The 21,843-nt window shown below is 43.5% G+C and overlaps 2 protein-coding genes across 10 annotated transcripts in view; both read left to right on the top strand.

Moving 5' to 3' along the window:
• Window positions 1–13,912, top strand: part of EFCAB7 (EF-hand calcium binding domain 7) — a 40,856-nt gene extending 26,944 nt beyond the window's left edge. For 6 of the 9 annotated variants that reach the window (XM_033151899.1, XM_033151901.1, XM_033151902.1 and 3 more), the window contains 2 exons: window positions 885–992; window positions 6,612–6,818. In XM_033151899.1, coding sequence (XP_033007790.1) covers window positions 885–992; window positions 6,612–6,686 — 183 coding nt within the window. In that variant the 3' untranslated portion in view covers window positions 6,687–6,818. Of the gene's footprint in view, window positions 1–884; window positions 993–6,611; window positions 6,819–8,433; window positions 11,262–13,852 lie in introns of those variants that run through there. The other 3 variants (XM_033151897.1, XM_033151895.1, XM_033151896.1) reach the window with 3 other exon arrangements.
• A 2,900-nt stretch (window positions 13,913–16,812) lies between these two features.
• The window catches only part of PGM1 (phosphoglucomutase 1), a 29,318-nt gene continuing 24,287 nt past the window's right edge, over window positions 16,813–21,843 (top strand). Inside the window, exons 1-2 of the mRNA XM_033151905.1 lie at window positions 16,813–16,834; window positions 16,865–17,134. Coding sequence (XP_033007796.1) covers window positions 16,889–17,134 — 246 coding nt within the window. The 5' untranslated portion in view covers window positions 16,813–16,834; window positions 16,865–16,888. The remainder of the gene's footprint in view (window positions 16,835–16,864; window positions 17,135–21,843) is intronic.

Below are 21,843 nucleotides of genomic sequence, written 5' to 3'. Positions count from 1 at the left end.
TGGTTTAATGCCTGGATGTTACTTTGATATTTCTGTTTCAGCCACTGCACTGCTGAGGAACCAAGCAACTTTTAATTTAAAGTTCAACTTTGCTTTCCTCTTATGCTGTTGCAGTGGGTTTCTGTCTCTTCAAAACACCTAAAAATACACAGATGCCCACTAATAAGCCCTGGAGCCTGAGCAATATTGGCCTATAGACACAATAATGACATTCACACACACACACAAAAATCCTTCCAGTAGCACTTTAGAAGACAACTACAGTAAGTTTGTTCTTGGTATCAGCTTTCGTGTGCATGCACACTTCTTCAGGAAGAAGAACAAGAACAAACTTAGTTGGTCTCTAAGGTGCTACTGGAAGGATTTTTTTATTTTTTATTTTGTTTTGACTATGACAGACCAACATGGCTACCTACCTGTAACTGGACATTCACAAACATTCATGATCTCCTTGGACAGTCAACTCCCAAACCAGCCTTTGACAGTACTGAACTGCGGCTGATAGAGCATGACACAACTGGAACAAACCACTGTCAAAACCACTATTTTGATTTTCTTACTGGGTTTTTTTAAGGCTAGAGATAAGGACATAATAAAACCATATACAGTGTTTAAGAATAAAACAAAAATAAGTTGATCTGATATTGCTGGTTGAATTTAAAGATGGGCCCTGGGCCTCAAGGGGGCTGAAAATTACTGCCCTGTATAGCTTGAGTTAAAAGCAGAACTCCCATAGCTAATACTAGGTTTATGATCTTTTCAATGGCCAGTATTTAGGTAATTTCTTAATGGTCTTGCTTTTTCTTGTAGTGTCATTAATATTAATCCCATGGATTGATACTGCTCTAAATGTGTTTATGCTAAAGTTGCTTTTCTCTTAACAGTCTGAAAGCAAAACAGTAATTCACCTCAACAATGAGCAAAGTAGAAACTGTGTCAGTAATAGAGGGCTCAACACTTTTGCCATTGAAGTGGCATCCAACTCCATGATGGTAAGTGCATCTATTTATTTAAGATATGTATATTCTGCCTTTTCACCTGTCAGGGTCCAAAGGGCAGCTTACAACAGCATGAAAAATGTAATAAAACAATACCACAAACAAACCAGGGACAAAACTGATGCTGTTTAAAGCTGTGCAGTAATACGCTGTAAACAAAATGTTAAACACAACCATTTATGTCCTGTTCTTTAAAAACATTTTCTTGAAGACTTGAACACGTGAAAAGAAGTTAATTTTTAGGAAAATACAGACAACATGACAGGCTAGACTTTGAAAATACGTTTTGTGTCCATGGCTGGGTATTGGCATTCATCATAGCCAAATATGTATTTATTTCATGCTATTGATAGATTTGTTTTCCTATTCTACAAGTTTGCACAATGCTTTCAAGTGCAGGATAAACTTCATTTCATGACAGCTTATATCCAGAGTTATACACGTGGATCTCACAATAACTATTTTAAGAGTTTTCCCCAGTGAACAACTCTCCAAAGTAAATTCCCAAACTGTTCTCTAAATGTTGATGTTTTGGTACAAGAACAGCTGATGGAGAAACTGCCACTAGTGTCTATGCCTGTGCCTTTTTCTGTTCTGTTTCCCTATTACATATGACCCAGCTGTCGCTAGTTCCCAGGTATAGTACTGAGTTTTTTGTAACTATAGTTGATAAAGCATTCTCCCTATTTTTGCCTTGGGGGTTCCCTTTTTGAAATTTTGTTAGCGCAAGTTGCCAGACTTAATAATAATAATAATAATATTTATTATTTGTACCCCGCCCATCTGGCTGGATTTCCCCAGCCACTCTGGGCGGCTTCCAACAGAAACCAAATACAACAATATCAAACATTAAAAACTTCCCTAAAAAGGGCTGCCTTCAGGTTTTTTCTGAATGTCAGGTAGTTGTTTATTTCCCTGACCTGTGATGGGAGGGCGTTCCACAGGGCGGGCGCCACTACCGAGAAGGCCCTCTGCCTGGTTCCCTGTAGTTTTGCTTCTCGCAGTGAGGGAACAGACAGAAGGCCCTCGGCGCTGGATCTCAGTGTCCGGGCTGAATGATGGGGGTGGAGACGCTCCTTCAGGTATACAGGACCGAGGCCGTTTAGGGCTTTAAAGGTCAGCACCAACACTTTGAATTGTGCTCGGAAACGTACTGGGAGCCAATGCAGATCTCTCAGGACCGGTGTTATGTGGTCTCGGCGGCCACTCCCAGTCACCAGTCTAGCTGCCGCATTTTGGATTAATTGCAGTTTCCGGGTCACCTTCAAAGGCAGCCCCACATAGAGCGCATTGCAGTAGTCCAAGCGGGAGATAACCAGAGCATGCACCACTTTGGTGAGACAGTCCGCGGGCAGGTAGGGTCTCAGCCTGCGTACCAGGTGGAGCTGGTAGACAGCTGCCCTGGATACAGAATTAACCTGCGCTTCCATGGACAGCTGTGAGTCCAAAATGACTCCCAGGCTGCGCACCTGGTCCTTCAGGGGCACAGTTACCCCATTCAGGACCAGGGAATCCTCCACACCTGCCCTCCTCCTGTCCCCCAAGAACAGTACTTCTGTCTTGTCAGGATTCAACCTCAATCTGTTAGCCGCCATCCATCCTCCAACCGCCTCCAGGCACTCACACAGGACCTTCACGGCCTTCACTGGTTCTGATTTGAAAGAGAGGTAGAGCTGGGTATCATCCGCATACTGATGAACACCCAGCCCAAACCCCCTGATGATCTCTCCCAGCGGCTTCATATAGATATTAAAAAGCATGGGGGAGAGGACAGAACCCTGAGGCACCCCACAAGTGAGAGCCCAGGGGTCTGAACACTCATCCCCCACCACCACTTTCTGAACACGGCCCAGGAGGAAGGAGCGGAACCACTGTATAACAGTGCCTCCAGCTCCCAACCCCTCTAGCCGGTCTAGAAGGATGTTATGGTCGATGGTGTCAAAGGCCGCTGAGAGATCCAGCAGAACTAGGAAACAGCTCTCACCTTTGTCCCTAGCCCGCCGGAGATCATCGACCAGCGCGACCAAGGCGGTTTCAGTCCCATGGTGAGGCCTGAATCCCGATTGGAAGGGATCCAAATGGTCCGCTTCTTCCAGGCGTGCCTGGAGTTGTTCAGCAACCACCCTCTCAATCACCTTGCCCAAGAATGGTAGATTTGAGACTGGGCGATAGTTGGCCATATTGGCCGGGTCTAAAGATGTTTTTTTAAGAAGCGGTTTAATGACCGCCTCTTTCAGCGGGGCTGGGAAGGCTCCCTCACAGAGGGAAGCATTCACCACCCCGCGCAGCCCATCGCCCAGCCCCTCCCGGCTAGCTTTTATAAGCCAGGATGGGCAAGGATCAAGGAGACAGGTGGTTGGTTTCACTCGTCCAAGCAGCCTGTCCACATCCTCGGAGGTAACAGACTGAAATTGATCCCACGCAACTGGACTAGACAGGACTCTGGCACTCTCCCGCCCTGGCCCTGCTCCCACGGTGGAGTCTATCTCTTTCCGAATCTGAGCGATTTTATCTGCAAAAAACTTTGCAAACGCATTGCAGGAGATCTTGGGGTCCCTACCAGGCCCCGATGACGAAGGTGGCTCCGATAGATTCCGAACCACCTGAAAGAGTCTCCTGCTGCTATTTTCCGCAGATGCAATAGAGGCGGTGAAGAAAGTCTTCTTCGCCGTCGCTATCGCCACTTGGTAGGCTCGACGTTGAGCTCTAACCTGTGTTCGGTCGGATTCAGAATGGGTTTTCTGCCACCGGCGCTCTAGCCGTCTCAACGATTGTTTCATCGCCCTCAGCTCCGGGGAAAACCACGGGGCTGTCCGGGCTCCATGCAACCGGAGAGGGCGCTTCGGAGCCAAACAGTCAATAGCCCTGGTTAGCTCCACATTCCAGCGGGCCACCAGGGAATCGGCTGAAAGGCCATCAACATGGGATAAAGTATCCCCTACCACTCTCTGGAAACCATTTGGATCCATTAAGTGGCGGGGGCGGACCATCCGAATTGGTCCCACCTCCCTGCAGAGGGGAAGGGTTGCGGAGAAGTCCAGTTGTACCAGGAAGTGATCTGACCATGGCACTTCTTTAGTTTCACTTTTTTTTAATGTCAGATCACCAACATCCATAGAGGTGAATACCAGGTCTAAGGCATGTCCTCGGCTATGAGTTGGACCAGACTTATTCAGGGACAGCCCCATGGAGGCCATGCTTTCCACGAAGTCCCGAGCGGCCCCTTGTAAGGTCGTGTCGGCATGGATGTTAAAATCCCCTAAGACGACCAAACTAGGTGACTCCAGGAGAACATCCGCCACGACCTGAAGCAGCTCGGGCAGGGAATCCTTGGTGCAGCGGGGAGGTCGGTACACCAAAAGGAATCCTGTACTGCCCCTATTGCCCAACTTCCAGAACATGCACTCAGAGAACTGGGTCTTCCCAATAGGACGCCTGGTGCAAACTAATGACTTCCTAAAAATCACTGCAACCCCCCCTCCCCGCCCAGATGGCCTGGGTTGCTGTGCGTAAGAGAAACCTGGTGGACAAGCAGCGGCAAGGACAGGCCCATCCGCTTCATCCAACCAAGTCTCTGTTACACATGCCAGGTCAAGTCCACCATCCACAATCAAGTCGTGGATGGCAGTGGTTTTATTCAACATTGACCTGGCATTGCACAGCAGCATCTTCAGGTCATGTGGGTATCCCTTGCTGAATCCAGTATCCGTCCGGTCAGGACCAGACCCGGAGGCAGGAATAGTCCTCAGACAACGACTAAACCTGCCTCCTCGGCAATGACATGGTCTGGTCTTAGCGTAACTCCTCCTCCTGCCCGTGATCACTGAGATCGGTTGTCCCAGTGCATCCCACCCTGTGGAACCTGCCCCAGCCATTTTGTTGGCCGGGACCCCCTCCCAGGCAGCCCTGACCCCACCCCTTAAGAACAAAATTAAACCTATATAAAAACAGAAAACAAAACACAACAATACAAACCAAAAACTATAAAAATTACAAGTAACCAAAATTATACAAAACTCAAAACCCCACTAAACATCTATCCCACCCCCACAACAAGAAAACTTAAAAAGATGAAAAGAAATAATAATAATAATAGAAACATTTTAAAACATTTAAGAAAAAAAAGAAAAAAGAAAAAAAACATTTAAAAAAGAGCTGGACAGCAGCAGCACTCAGGCACTCAGGCAGGGGGGTCCTCCTGGGCAGCAGCAACCAGCAGCAAAGCAGAGGCAGCAGCAGTCCTTTTATGGCCTTACCAGGCCCCGCCCTGGGCCAGGTGGTGAGTGGCAGGAACGGGGCCCTCAGGCACTCAGGCAGGGGAGTCCTCCTGGGCAGCAGCAACCAGCAGCAGAGCAGAGGCAGCAGCAGTCCTTTTGAGGCCTTACCAGGCCCCGCCCTGGGCCAGGTGGTGAGTGGCAGGAACGGGGCCCTCAGGCACTCAGGCAGGGGAGTCCTCCTGGGCAGCAGCAACCAGCAGCAGAGCAGAGGCAGCAGCAGTCCTTTTGAGGCCTTACCAGGCCCCGCCCTGGGCCAGGTGGTGAGTGGCAGGAACGGGGCCCTCAGGCACTCAGGCAGGGGAGTCCTCCTGGGCAGCAGCAACCAGCAGCAGAGCAGAGGCAGCAGCAGTCCTTTTGAGGCCTTACCAGGCCCCGCCCTGGGCCAGGTGGTGAGTGGCAGGAACGGGGCCCTCAGGCACTCAGGCAGGGGAGTCCTCCTGGGCAGCAGCAACCAGCAGCAGAGCAGAGGCAGCAGCAGTCCTTTTGAGGCCTTACCAGGCCCCGCCCTGGGCCAGGTGGTGAGTGGCAGGAACGGGGCCCTCAGGCACTCAGGCAGGGGAGTCCTCCTGGGCAGCAGCAACCAGCAGCAGAGCAGAGGCAGCAGCAGTCCTTTTGAGGCCTTACCAGGCCCCGCCCTGGGCCAGGTGGTGAGTGGCAGGAACGGGGCCCTCAGGCACTCAGGCAGGGGAGTCCTCTTGTCATTTTTCAGACTTTTGCTCCCTTCACGGAATAACTAGAGTTCAGTCACTTTATGGGAACAAATGCATATTACCCATAGTGTGCAGGCAGTGCACTGCCTGCCATTTCACACATTGCAACTGCAGAGGTATATTTTGAATGGCTTGTCACATATTGTAGAACAGTTATGTTTTTCATGCATTTCATTAACGAAAAGTCTGGGCTTTTCACAATAGTAGATAAGGGTTTTCACAATGTGTAATAATGGAGGAAAGGATGCTTAGCCAGTAATCCTCAGTGGGTGGAATCCACTTGGTCCTCCTTGTGCTTTTGCTCTAGTTGGATGTGTCACTAATGGAGGGATGGGGGTGATTTCCTTCTCCCCCCAGCAGTTCCCAATTCCTCCTGTAGAATTATGTAGAATTATGTTGCATTCTAGAGGTAAATTTCTAGCGTATTTACAAAAGTCAAAACATAAATGTAATTCTATAACTAGTTACAGGGGAAGTGTGGGATAAACATTCAAATCAAGATAAATAAATGGGGTGTGTGTATTAATATATGCTAGATAACTATTGACACTTTCCATAGTCATTGCAAAATATAAACCATTTTGCTCTTGAAATTGTTATTTCCTTTTTCTGCTTTTTGTATGCAGGTCTGTCAGCATGTGATGCCACAGAATGAGCAAGAAGAATGGATATACAGCTGTGTTTATTCTATCTTGCCTTAAGCTATCATAGGTAGGAAATGGCATTCTCCTGGTCCTTGTAGAAAAGATTCAATCTTGCACTACACGTTGATACATGGATGGCTTGATTTATCTCATCATTTTTAAAACCAAGAATCTGTTCCTCATTTTGGATTATTGTGGTTATCTTTTCAAGAATCTGTATCACAAATCTTCAGCCTTTGCCTTTCCGTACAGTTTCAAACATAAGCAGGGGACTTAACAGAGGTGGCCTGATCCAAAAAAAAACACGTTCTAATTTTCTTAGACATTTCTGTGCATAATGACAAACATCAGAGTACAATATGAAGATGATGCCTCACATCAAAGTTTCTTAGCTCCACTTTCAAAACTGCAGCTTTCTGTGATTGCAAAGCTGGCTGTGGCCTTTTATCTGGGATTTGGGTTTGAAATGGTCAATCATGCATTCATAATCTTAAACCTGTACTATTGCTACATGTTCATATACAACTGGTCATGAAGACTACAAAAAATGAGCCTGTTGTATAATGAGCAGGTCCACCTCATTCTCAGCCTTGTGGATAATACAATCAGTGCATTGTCTGTAGCATCCATTGTCTGTGCTATCCTTCCTGCAGGTGATGGACTTGACCTACAGAGCCCTTGATAGCTAAAATCCATGATATTTTAAATATTAACCCCTCATATCACAGTGTCTAAGATATACCAAGAGGGTCCAGTTGATTATGGCAAGCATGTGAGGAGTACATAGAATGAATTTACAGAGCAATATTTGCAATTGCTCATCCACAAAAATTAACTTGAATTTTTGAAGAGTAGCCAAAACCTGAGTTTGCCATCTTTTGGAAGCAATGTGAAAACACTTTATTTGTTCTGGCTTTGGGTGGTAAGAATTAATACAACAATAAGCAATATTTGGCAGGACTATTTTTATGACAGTCTTAATATGTGGAGTGTGTGTGTGAAGTTGCTTTTTCCAAGCACTATTCCTTGCTCTAAATTGGATTGGGGGTGGAGGGTTAAGACCAAGTAAAAAAACTGAGTTTAACCCATCTTGGGTATGAGATTTGTAAACTGGCATAAGTTTGCTCACCTGAGCTGTAATAAACCAGGCTGTGTGCACTTTTATCAGTTCCTCCCCTCCATTCTAAAGAGTATATCCATTCAGGGTGGGACCAGACTGTTGGTGCTTAAACTAAAGAAGTAGCAAAGCGGCTTTTGAACTGATTGGAGAAAGCCAACAGGAGCTGAAAAGTATTGGCTCAGGATAAAACATCCCTAAGAGATGTGGGTGAAAATGTTTATGATTGTCCAAATGTGAGAAGATGATACCAAATGCCATAAGGTGAAACACATGTGCCAGAGACATTTGGAAAAAGAGAGCTGGCATAGGTGTTTATATGCTCATGCTAGAGATTGGCTGGAATAAAGATGAATGGACTGGAGTGCTTGGTTTTGAAGGAACACATGGATAAAGAGAGCACAATGGAAATGTGGTAGGCATGGTATGAGATACGAACACTATACAGTGGATAGGGAAGGGCACACTGGAGTTGGTGTTGCTCTGTACCTCAGTGATGTTGAGTCAAGCAAACTAGAAATACCCATAGGGCAGACTCCTTCATGGAATTCCTGTGGGTGGCAATACTGGGCCCAATAGAACTCTTTAGCAGGAATACAAACTTTGCCCCCCCCCCGAAAAAAGTATCAGGCAGACAATCCAATACGCAAATTAATAATTCAAGGAGCACATCATTAAAGCATTAAGATCAACAATAAATAATAATGAATATATTAAAGGAGGAAAGCAGCTAGAGAGGCGGTTGAACTGTTGGATGACAAAGAAGTCAAAGACATGCTAAAGGAGGAGAAGGAGATTGCATAGATGCAAATAATTCTATCTTCACTACAAATGATGTAAGAGAGATCCCTGTGCTTTAGCTAACTTTCTAAGGAATGAAATCTTGCGAACTGAAATAAACAGTGGTGACTAGAGATGAAATTCTAGACTTTATTGATTAAATAAAAACTGCCAAATCAGCTGATCCATATGGCATCCATCCATGAGAGAAATTAATGTCTGTCATGGGAAAACTGGTGGAAAGCATTGTTATAGCTAGGATTGCCAAGCATATAGAAGAATAAGTCTTGCTGAAGGAGAAACAGCATGGGTTCTGCAAGGGGTAAGGCTTGTCTAACTAACCTTTTAGATATCTTTGAGATGTTAACACTCTGAGCATATCCAGTAGATATTGTATGGTGTGTGTGTGTGTGTGTAGTATCCCACCCTTCATCCAAAGATCACAGGATGCTTCACAACAGAAAATGAGAATACAAAATATATAATAAAACTAAAACCAACCAATAACCTCCCAATAACCAACAGGAAGTTTACACATTGCTACCCCTATCGCTAGCAGGTCATTTTGCCCAGGGTGAGGAACTTCCAGCTGCAAATCTAATTAGGTCCCCCAGCCCCAATTTAGCCCATAAGTCTATTTCTGCCAGGCTGCAGCCACTTGACATCAGGTGCAGGGGAAATAATAATGGTGTGTGTGTACTGCGTCATGTGTTCTATTATGCAGGGCAGGCCTTACCTGCCCCCCCAATATTTTATTCAAGTTGGCACCCCTGCTGCCAACACTTTCAGCTTCCACTCCTCTGCTGTTTGCTTGCTCAGATACTGATTCAAGCAAGGGGTCTCAGCTTACACCACAATCCAATTTTAAGTTTATATGGAACTTATCTGGTGCACAGAGGGCATTTCAAAGAGGATTCAAAGACCATGTCCACCCTGTGAATACAGGGTCTTTTCTTCTTTGCCGTATTGTCCATCAACTCTGATGGAAGAAAACTTTGCGACCGAGATAATGGCCATATTAAGTTTCTGTTGAGCTTATCTGGTGCACAGAGGGCATTTCAGTTGATGCAGTGACCCAGAACAAACTGGACAGGGCAATGTTCTGGAATTTAAAATTAGGCTACAACTTTATTGATTTCAGATGTAGGTTGGATTTGGCTTAGCCATTGGAGGGCTGGTGGAGGGCAGGCACATGATGATAGAGTCAAGCCTAGGATTAATGGGTCCTCCCCAAGACATAGGTCTACACAGATGACCCTCCCAAGCCACTAAAGAAAGCTCTGTGGCCCATCTGCCATACACCTTGGCTTTTGGACAGAGACTTCCAACTAGACCTCTCTAAGGGGTACCCTCTTATTGCACTATACTGTGGTGGCATTGGTGCACCACTGCACACACACACAGCCCGATGCTAGACTTTCATGCAATAGCTTCTCCACCAAAGTTGTGACTATTGCTATGGGGAAGGCAAATCCAATATTAAGTTTATACTGAGCTTATCTGGTGCATCAATGTCCATCAGACTCATAAGCAGTTAGGGGAAAATGACAGGTCCTGTTAGGAAACAGTAAGTGTTTACAGAACAGGAAGCAGAGAATAGGAATAAATGGACAGTTCTTACAAAGAAGATCCTGTCAAAATAGGATCATTATTTGGATTGGTGCTTTTTAACTTGTGTATAAATGGCCAAGAGTTAGGAATGAGCAATAAGGTAGCAATGTTTGCTGATGATACCAAATTGTTTATGACAGTAAGAACAGAAAGGAGCTCCAGAAGCACCCTTCCAAATTGGATGAATGAGCATCAAAATAGCCAATGTGATTGGTTGAATGTAAGCAAGTATAAATTGATGTACATTGGGGTAAAAAATCCTAATTTGATGTATATGTTTTCAAGCTTTGAACTGGAAATTACTGGCCAGGAGCAGTGGTGGATAGCTCAATGAAAATGGCAACACAATGTATGGCACCTATGGAAAGAATGATTACCATGTCAGGGTTAATTAGATAAAGAATTGAGAAAAAATGAGCCATTACAAATCTTTGGTGCAACTGCACTTGGAGTACTATGTACAGTTCTGGTTTTCACATTTCAAAAGGGATAACTGAAAAAGTTTCAAAACACCTATGAGGAAATGTTACAACTGCCTACTAAAAACAGGCTTATAATTTAAATAAGGTATCAGATTTATATGACCTTGTCTAAGAAAGTGCAAGAAGTCTTGAAAAGCTATATTTATATCACAGCCACTCTTGTAGACTGGCTTCTTATGCCGTAACAGGATACTAGGCAAGTAAATGTCAGTTATGAAATTTAAACCATGCTTAGTCAAGTGCAGAAACTGCCTGCTTAAGTCTATCTAAAACTGTTCTCATATATATGTTTGTGTGTGTGTGTATAGAAGAATCTGTAGAACTAATGAAAAATGTATGTTTGGAAAGTAATTTTTAAACAGAGAAGCTAAAACAACATGTTTAAGCAAGGAATAATAAATAAACCATGTATTCTAAAGTGTAAGGAAGGCCTCTAAAGTATAGAGAGATAAGTAAAAATAATAAATCAAGGTACTGTTTTATTAAGTCCTAAATTTCCTTGTACCAGTATATCTTAAGAATCTTGGCAATTGTTCCATCAGGGCAAGCATAGTGTGATTTTGTGTGTATGCAATTTTTTTCCATCACCAAACATCTATTGATCCCTTTTGCTGCTCATGAATAAAGGCTTCCATTTACCAAGCATTGTCATGCATAGTGTTTATGGCGGTGCACACAGAATCTTAGAACTGTAGAGCTGGAAGGGACCCTGAGGATCATCTAGTCCAACCCCTTGCAATGCAGGAATATGCTGCTGTCCCACATGGGAATCGAGCCTGTGACCTTGGTGTTACTAGCACCATTATCTAACCAAACTATCCATGGATTTTTCCATCTCCATTTTTATATTGGACTGAAAAAAGCCAAACAAGTAAGTCTCTTCTTTCATAAAGTAAGGCTACATGATCTAGCACAGTGTTTTTCAACCTTTTTTGGGCAAGGGCACACTTGTTTTATGAAAAAAATCACGAGGCACACCACCATTAGAAAATGTTAAAGGCATGCATACCTTTGGTATGACAAAGTTAAAATCCACAGAACTTTCAAAAGTCATATAATCAGAAAATCTCTGTATCAGGTTTGGATTAGGTATAAGGACTTATTGGAGAGAAAGACTCCTAGATGGATATCTCCAGTGGAGGCCAAGGCCTATAAGAGACCAAACATGTCTGCAAGTTGGCTACGATATATGGACATATTGCAGCAGGAAGGGGACTCGTTTAAGTTGAAAAGTTACGATCAAGTCAAAAGTCAAGTCCCTGACTGGCTGCAATATCACCAGGTACATGAAACATTTAAATTAGACAAAAAAATTGGTTTTCAAGTGGAAAAATCAAAACTGGAAACAGAACTGATCGAATCGAATTCTAAAAACCTTTCCAAAATGTACAATTTGTTGCTAGAGTGGCATACGAAAGATGAATTGGTTAAATCAACAATGATAGACTGGGCAAAAGATGTGGGTCATAATATTATGATGGATGACTGGGAGAGATTGTGGCAGAAAGGTATCAATTTTACTGCATGTAATAACTTAAGAGAAAATGTAATGAAAATGATATACAGATGGTATCTGACACCAGTTAAGTTAGCTAGAATGAATTCTAAAATGTCGGATGAGTGTTGGAAATGTAAATCCTCGAAAGGTACCTTTTATCATATGTGGTGGTCGTGTTCAAGGGTGAAGGCCTTCTGGGACAAGATTTATAATGAGCTTAAGAAGGTAATGAAAATTACCTTTTGCAAGAAACCAGAGGCATTCCTTTTGAGCATGACCAATGAAGAGATACCCAGTCAGGATAGAGTTTTCTTTATGTATGCCACGACAGCGGCTAGAATCCTATTGGCAAGAACTTGGAAGGGTGAAGAGATACCGACAATTGAAGAATGGCAGATGAAGTTGATGGAGTATATGGAGCTCGCAGACCTGACCGCCAGAATCCGAGACCAGAGGGAGGAGAAGGTGTCGCAAGACTGGAAGAAATTTAAGGACTATTTACTTAAATATGCTAAATTGAACGTTTGAATATTTGAGCAGAAATATATAGAATAACCGGCTTTAGAGGTTTAAGGTTAGTTATAACGGTGTAAAAGAAATTTTTGATGTGATAGATTTTTGTACAAGAAAGTATTAAGATATAGAATATAAGTTAAGAAATATAATGATTTAGATAAATTTAAAGAACATTAGGATATTGAGTATAAGTTAATGGGAAAAGAAAGGAAGCTACCTAAAGACTATATATGTTTTTGAAGACAGAGGAGGGACCAGGGGAAGTCCCCCTAAGAAGTAGAAATAAGTAGAGAAACAAAGATAAGATGGTAAGGTTTGTATAAGTTTTCTCTTTTTGGTATGTTAATGTTGTGTTTTTATTGTTGATTGTTTATCATGTTTTTTCTTTTTTATGTCTATGTATGTTTAATGTTGTTTTTGTTTTGTTTCATGATAAAATAATAAAAATCTTTATAAAAAAAAAAGAAAATGTTAAAAAAATTAACTCTGTGCCTATATTGACTATATATAAAGTAATTCTCTTGAATAGGAATCAAATAAACACAATTTTTCCCACGGCACACCAGGCAACATCTCGCGGCACACTAGTGTGCCGTGGAACAGTGGTTGAAAAACACTGATCTAGCACAATTGTTGGTGATACCATCTATACAACCCAAAAACAAGGCAGAATTCTTGTTTTCAGAGGGCTTACCAATGTGGGCCTCCCTGTACTGTAGCTGAAAGCATCAGCCTCTGGTAAGCTAATTTTTAAGAGCAAAATAATGAGAACTGCTTTTTGTTGCTCTAAAGTAAAATAAAGCTTCATGAAAGTCAAATATGATTTGCAAAACATTGCTTATACTTTGGTTTGTAGGATGCTGAATTACTTAATTTTAAGCAGTGATGGTATTAAGTTTTTTTTTTAATAAACACTTTTTAAAAATAATGACATTAATATGCATAAAGGCTTTGCTAGATCAGTGTTTTTCAACCTTTTTTGGGCAAAGGCACACTTGTTTCATTGAAAAAATCTCAAGGCACACCACCATTAGAAAATGTTAAAAAATGTTGAAAAATTTAACTCTGTGCCTATATTGACTATATATAAAGTAATTTTTCAATTTTTCCCATGGCACACCAGGCAACATCTCGCGGCACACTAGTGTGCCGCGGAACAGTGGTTGAAAAACACTGTGCTAGATAATTCCAAACTCCATCCTCGTGCCACACTCTGCAGGTTACAGCATCATGCAGAACCTGCAAGAGGTCTCTACATGACTTCAGATGAGGCAACTCTCTATGACTGACCTTTATCCAAACAGTAAGTGGAGTTTCTTCTTCTAATACTTGCCCATTTGAAGCTAGATTAGAGCAGTCATTCACTTTGCACAAACCAGATGTTTCATATGTGGGAGCATGATGTCATGTCTAAGGGCTTAGGCAGACACACACAGGCTTCTAAGGACTATTAAACACATTTTCCAGGTGTCAGTTGTCTGAAAACACCCACATTTGGGGAAATTCTTCTTCCAAGTATTTTTTCTGATTTTCTTCTTTTATAAAATGCATTTGCCAAAGTGTCAGCTGCCAAGTAAGGAGAGGGGTCCCCTCCTGCTAAAATTGTTCCTTACAAAACTCCCTGCTCCCCTCTCATCCAGAGGGGCAAAAATACAGGTACATGTTTCTTTTTGGCCAAACATAACCCCCCCCCCCATTGCAAGGTAAAACAGCTGGAGAAGATTGTGGGAAATATATGGGGGGAAAGGGTTAAGCAGCCCCTCTCTCACACACTCAACTTAGTCTTCCACCACAGAAGGCTACATCTGTGGCTACATTTTGTAAACTAAGAAAACGTTGGAGAAACTACACACAATTGAGCCTCACCATAAGAGCATATGACTTGGCTCTGCAGGGTCAGACTAAAGTCTGTTTAGTGCAGCATTCCATTACCAATAGTAGCCATTATGAAAATGGCTTATTTCCCCTCTTCCGTCCCAATCCTTTTTCCATTTAGATTGTGCATTTTTTAATTTTATTCCTGAGGACAAGGATTGTCTTATTATTTATATTTATATTACATTCTGGGAGCCTTTTTGCCACTGATAAGTGGGGTAAAAATACTTTAAATAACTGGGGCATCTGCAGTATTAAATCATCTACCTGCTTATTGTTCCATTATGAAGAAATCACTTTTTAAAAAGTGGGGTGAAGTTTGCTTCTGATTTTAATCCAGGGGAAAAACTGTATCCAAGATACTGCAGCTTCAGAAAATGTTGCTCAGTGTAACCAGTTTGAGAAGCTCCACCAAGAGCTATAAACTCATCAAGAGCTATAAACTCCAAAAGCAATTTGTGTGGCACATACTTGCTTATTTTAGAATGATTTCATCTGTTGAGCTTTTAAAAATAATCATAATGGGTTGTATCCAACTAAGATCCAATTAGAGTAGACCCATGGGAACTAATGGACCTAAGTTGTGCTTATTAATTTCAATGGGTCTACTCTGAGTAGAATTAGCATTGGCTACAATCCCTTGTTTTTAACCATTTGACTTTATTATTGACCTAACCCCCCTCCCCAAGCCATCTTCCCTTCTCTGAAAATTGTGGCCTAATTGAATAAAATAGTTTATAATTAGCATTGTATGTGAGCATACATGTGTTTTTCAAAGTATAAGCGGGCAAGCCCTTTCCGAGGAGCTTACTATCTTAAATTCAGCACACCATGGAGGATGAGGGAGGTGGTGTCAGATAAGCAAGGAAGCAATATAGGATTGTTTCACTTAACCATGCTTTGATACAGTTAAAACTGGAATGAAGGGATTATACTGTACTTCAGGTATGTTTTGTTTTTTTAAAGGAGGTGAGCAAATAAATTCACCAGCAGAAGCTGGATTGGTAACCCATATGCAAGAGAACTAGTTCATGACTATATATTTGTTAGCAGTACTGGTGTACAGCTCAAGGGCCCCATTCTGCCCCCCAAAGAGCAACGTAATGGACAAATAAAAGCTTGAACTTTGTCTATGATAGTTTACCATCTGATTTAATGATGAATATCCTACTATTTCTAGGGTTTTTTTGTTACATAGAGAAATATTTGAGGGACATGGAAGTTATTCTGCATACCTATCTTTGGGGCTGCTAGTCCTTACTAGTCCTCACATAGTAAATGGTGAGGGGATAGTTATCACATGGATGGATATGAATATCATATGGATAAATACGTGTTGGTAAGCTTCAGAACTGGAGTGTGTTACACCTTGCATGGACAAAATAAGTCACATTAATTCTTATTTTGACACCATCACCATGCTTCTGAAGAGAAAGACATTTGTAAGGCAGTTAAAAGCAGAATGGCAAAGCTACACTTGCTTGTGGTATAAAATTATTTTGTCCCATTGTAACAGGGGTGGCCAGCCTGTGGCCCTCCACATATTGTCATACGCCAAGTCCCACCATCCCTGGAAGTTATCCCAACAACTTCAGAGACCCACAGGCTCCCCACCCCTGCATTTGGCAGAATCTGGCCAAACAGACTTTGTACATTCTAATACCTGTTTGTCCAAGAGTTAATGGGGGGCTGGGGCACAATACAGAGTCTCGCAGAACCACCAGCAGAATTGCAATCACTCAAGTAAACAGTTCATTATTTGATTCCAATGCCCAGCATGTCTCAGTTTTAAAACCATCAGCCATGCTTCATAGCTTGAAACTAGACGCCTAGCATTTGTGTCTAAGATGTCACAAATAGTATAGAAATTGAAATCCTGCGCATATAGTGAGTTTTAACTTGGTTGGAAGCAAGTCCCATTGAACAAAGTGAAATAGTCATGAATAAAATATGTCTCGAATCTGTGCGTACTCCCGCTGTTGGCTATGGGATGCTGCTGTCTTATACATCCATACCCGCTTCAGTATGAAATCAGTGGGCAAAGAAAAGAAAAAAAGTCAGTGGGCACTTGCTTCCTAGTCAACGCGCACAGGCTCGGGCTGCATCTGCGCAGCTCCCAGCAAAGAAGGGGAAGCGCTGAATGGGGCTGCAGGTGGGCGATCCGGAAGGGGAGTCTCATCTCCGGCGCCTGCGGCTTTAAGAGGGCGGAGCTGGCTGCTCGGTGTGAGAGGTGACAGCAGAAGTCCAGCCCCGCCGCTGATACTAGAGGCGGGGAGAGGCGAAGGCAGAGTCACCCTGCAGCCAGACCAGCTCCCCAAGCCCGCCCGCCCGCCCGCCCGCCGCACCTCCAGCTCCAGCTCCAGCTCCAGCTCTCGGCACCATGGTGAAGATCGTGACCGTCAAAACCAAAGCCTACACGGACCAGAAGCCCGGCACCAGCGGCCTCCGCAAGCGCGTCAAGGTGTTCCAGGGCAATGCCAACTACGCCGAGAATTTTATCCAGAGCATTGTCTCCACCACCGACCCCGCCGAGAGGCAGGAGGCCACCTTGGTGGTCGGGGGAGACGGCAGGTTCTACATGAAGGAGGCGATCCAGCTCATCATCCGCATCGCCGCCGCCAACGGGGTAAGGGGGGGGCCGGAGGCGCGGGGGTCCCGGTCTCTAGGCGCCCTGGCAAACGCGCTGGAGGAACTGGCGAGCTCCGGAGGTTCCCTCTCGGTGTGTGCTGCGTGCAGCTGGGGGCTTCGGGTCACGCTCTGCTCTCCATTCATGCGTTCTCGGCCTCCACGGCTGTCGTGCAACACAGGCATGTGAAATGAAGCTGGGCGCGCGGGACAACTCATTGCTCGAGGGAAAACTAAAGCAGGCATTGCCACCACAAGCCATGCCCCTTGCTTCCTGGTCATCTTTGGGCCTGCTAACCAGGCTTTGGGTTGTGTTCTGTGCGCACTGATGCATATAATGAAGCATACAGCTAGTGGCTGTATTCTTCATTATAAAGTTTCATTTTTCCTAATCTTCCTTTTATGCATTCCCTCCCCTCCCCCCATTATGCTGAGTGGAGTGTTCTCAAGATTTGCCAGTGAATGGAACCACCATTGCATTGTCATAAGCAAGAGAAATAGCCATGGGAGAATTTAAAATCCTTGTCTAAGTTGGTAGGAAGGGAAAACTTTGACTAATTCCACACCTGAAGCTTAAATCCCAAAACAAATAGAAATTTCTAGTATCGAATCCAAAGGAAAAAATTCTCCTGCCTGCAGAGTTCTTTTTTATCATTCTTTTCCGTTTTGTGTTGCCTTAATTGCAACCACAAGTGATGTGCTCTAGCGGCTAAAAGATGTTCCAAGTGCCCCTTATGAAAATGCTTCTTGTGACTGTGGTGACTGCTAACAGAGAACGAAGCACCAGTAAAGTTAGAGCAAGTTGGGATTGAGGTACTGCTTAGGTAAGTTAATTATTTTTACACACACGTTCATTGCCATTAGAGGGGGGTGTTTGTGATGGCACTCCTCTTGCCTACTGCAAAAGGCTCGGCAATCTCTGACATTTAACTTAACCTTTCAGGCATTAGAGATATGGTTTCTCTTGCTTTGCTGCAGGAGTACGTGCAGCTCGTAACAAATCAGTTGAAAGGTGACCCTCAATTTAAAATAAAGTAGGATTTTTGGAACTTTGCAAATGGACCGAAGTTGCCTCTAAATATGTTTGCACAAGCGTGACCTTTTGCAAAGACCTTGATTGTGCAAAAGCTTGTGGTTATGTTCCTCATGACAGTTAAAAGTCCACTTCTTATATTTTTTTTAACTCTTGATTTCCACCCCTGCCCCCTCTTCTGAAGGCAGTTTTAATGCCAAGTGCATTGCTAGGCCTCTTGGCATGGTTCTGAAAAGGCACTTCCCTAGCAGCGAAAATGCTGGCCTCTCGCCAGCCAGGAACTAAAAGGGTGATTAGCATAGATTCAAAGACACTATCCTTCAGGTACCTATTTCAAACAAATGCGAATGGGGCATGAGCAATAGGTCAGTAGGTTTTTCTGTCCCTTTGAAAGTAAATAGATTGCCCAATACTATTTAAAGGTAAATGTATGTCTTTCCAAGGGAGAAGGATAAAACTTGTAAGACTGCTATCTGGGCTTCTTATTCTATCTGTGCAAAGGCCTGCACAAGCTGAGACCTAGCAACCTATGCAAAGTTCACCAGCCGTGCATTGCAGCCTCACAGACCCTGACACTCCTTGTGGTTTCCCAGTCCCAAAAGGGAATCAGTATTGTTGAGTTAAATGAACCCTTGATGGGACACCATGCGTCACTACTGGGTTGTGTCACTTGCAAAGTAATGGGTTTGCATTTCTAGTCTATGGTGATTTCATTTAGTAGCCAAAACATGGCTATGCTTGTAACCAATCTAGGATACATAATAACATTTGTTTGGCACTTTCAAAATGTTTCACATACGTTATCTAGTTGTAATACAACAACTCTCTAAAGTAAGTCAGCCCTATTATCCCCCTATTGTAAATGTTGAGACCGAGGGAGAGTAGCATGTCTAAGACCATCTAAGGCAGGGGTCAGCAACTTTTTTCAGCCGTGGCCGATCCACTGTCCCTCAGACCATGTGGTGGGCCGGACTATATTTTGGGGGGGGGGGAAATGAACGAATTCCTATGCCCCACAAATAACCCAGAGATGCATTTAAAATAAAAGTACACTTTCTACTCATGTAAAAACACCAGGCAGGTCCCACAAATAACCCAGAGATGCATTTTAAATAAAAGGACACGTTCTAATCATGTAAAAACACGCTGATTGAGAAGGCGATTGGGCCGCACCTGGCCTGCGGGCCTTAGGTTGCTTACCCCTGGTCTAAGGAGTTCATTACAGAAGCGGGATTTGAACTGGAGATTTACCGTTTTGTAGCTCAGTCTCTTATCATTTGTGCTGCATTTGCTCTTGTCTCCCTCTACATAACTACTGTACTAGCATTATTTATAGTCTTAATGGTCTAATTATTGAATTGTTCAAAGGTTTAAAATGCTTGGGCTCAAAATTTGAGTTTGTGTTCATATGTACTACTGCCCCTAGGATAGGAGTGTTTACCATTTCTTGGTCTGAGGACCGCTTTAACCCTTGGTTAGCCCTTCAGGGGCTTCATGCCAGTGATGGGTATGGTCTACAGTGGTACACACATGAGTAGTCAGACATGCACACACACAACCCCTCCTCCTCAGCTGATCCAGGGTTACTGTCCCTACTCTGCTCATCAAATGAATGATTTGCTGACTGGGAAAGGCCTTTGGCCTTTTTTGTGGCCTTTTAGAAGTGGGTGGGATGTTTTTAATGTATTTATTTTTCCTCTTGGTTTTAATCAGTGGACGGGGGGGTTGTCTGTCTGTCTGTCTGTCTGTCTGTTTGTTTGTTTCTTTGTAAGTTGCTTTGGGTTGCCATGGGCAAGATATGGTGACTAACAAATTGTAGTAGTAGTAGTTGTTCTGGGCTCCAGTGTTGTATCTACATACAGTATTGTATCTACAACCCCAGTATTGTATCTACATCATCCCCACCCTCCTTGCCACTACTGCCAAAATTGCTGGAAGCAGGCAGCAGGGACAGACAAACTGGAGGGGTTGGATCAGCCCCCACCCAACTTGGGGTTAGCCGCTCCCTGCCCTAGGATGTTTTAAGTCCAAAGTTTGAAAGTCACAAGTACGGGTTTGGAAGCACATGGATCATACAGGTGTGTTCAGCAAGAAACTCACCGTTGACAGAATATTTGGTAGCAAGCCTATCAATGGCTACTAGTCACAATGGCTACATTCTACCTTCACAGTCAGAGGCAGTATGCCTCTAAATACCATTTGCTGGGAATCACAAGTGGGGAGTGTGCTGCTGCACTCAGGTCCCTGTGAGAACAGGGTGTTAGACCAGAGAGGGCATTGGCCTGATCCAGATGGATATTCTTATGTTGTATGTACTTGTTTTTATTTTAGGCATTTATATACCACTCTTCATGCATACACTTTCCCAAAATGGTGTAAAATGGCCCTATTTTACAGAATATGAGTGCGTGGGTGCACACACACACACACACACACACACACACACACACACACAATGTATGCATGTAACATACATTTGTTTAAGTTTAATAATGTGCATTATCCGCTGTGCAAGATTTGAAGTTGCCCTAAGAAACTTGATAAAGATTACCTGTGCTTTGGGTGTTTTTTCTGCCTGACCTAATTATAGCACATGATTAGTCTGTCCTCAGTGGACTAATCAAAGAGATCTTAACCAATGTGAATTGCCTTGTTAGCTTTGGAGGTATACTTCCTAGTTCTGCTGAACTTTATTGTTTGCTTAGCATTTGTAAATTTTAAACCAAAATGAATAGTTGTTGTGTGTTTTTTTTGGCTGCAATTGTATGCTACTTACATGGGAGTATGTTCCATTTAAGTCAGTGGTGCTTACATGTTTGATAAGCAGAGAATTCAATCCCTGCTGGCAAAACAGAGTCCTGCATGGTTGAACCCTGCCAGATGTCAGCTGATGGACGGGTAGCTGTGGTTTGGGCAAAGCAGGCTTGCAGGCCAACTTTGATCCTATCGCAGTCCAAGATTAGTCCATGGGCCGGAGGTGCTCCACTCCTTCTGTAGAAGATCCAATAGGTGTGGCGATCCCTCTCTGTGCCAACAACTGCATTCCTTTGTGGGTATTCCTTTGGGGGTTGTACACCAGGGCAGAGCTTGAATAGGCACAGAAGAAAAGAAAACCGGGCAGGCCACCTGTTCCTGTCTCTTTCTGCTACTTCCCTCCCCTTTTTCCCCTCTCTCACTCAAAAGCAATAGCATTTTACTAAGAAGCCACAGCATAAAATAATTTTGAACCACCCCCTCAGATGTATAATGGTCTTACAGCAAACTTGTTATTCCTTAACCACAGAGGTCCTGCGGAATTAGAGCTGTAGAACAGGGTCGGCAACCTGTGGTCTGCTTTCATGTGACCCCTGGTCTAATTGAATGTGAACACTGAGGAGGGGTGAAAGTGGGTGAAAGTAGGTGTTAGAGGGAAAGAGTGCCCATCTGCTTCTAACACTGGCTTTATGCACCCCTGGCAGATTGCCCCTGAGAGAATGCAGCCCTATACAGTTTTTTTTAATGGGGGGGTGTTCCTCACTCTTATTCTAGAATAAAGTTTTTAAGAAGTAAAGAGTACCGGTAATATTTTAGTCAAAAAGAGATTAGTAGTAGTGCAGTAGTGCAGCACAGCACTAATTTTAAACATTAGTTTTCAGAACACGGGGAAGTCTATACAACGGATCTGTTTGAAGAAGGGA

This window comes from Lacerta agilis, chromosome 6, assembly GCF_009819535.1.
Source record: "Lacerta agilis isolate rLacAgi1 chromosome 6, rLacAgi1.pri, whole genome shotgun sequence".
Classification (NCBI taxonomy): domain Eukaryota; kingdom Metazoa; phylum Chordata; class Lepidosauria; order Squamata; family Lacertidae; genus Lacerta; species Lacerta agilis.
Note: the sequence above shows the minus strand (reverse complement) of the source record. Positions and strands in the feature narration are given on the sequence as shown.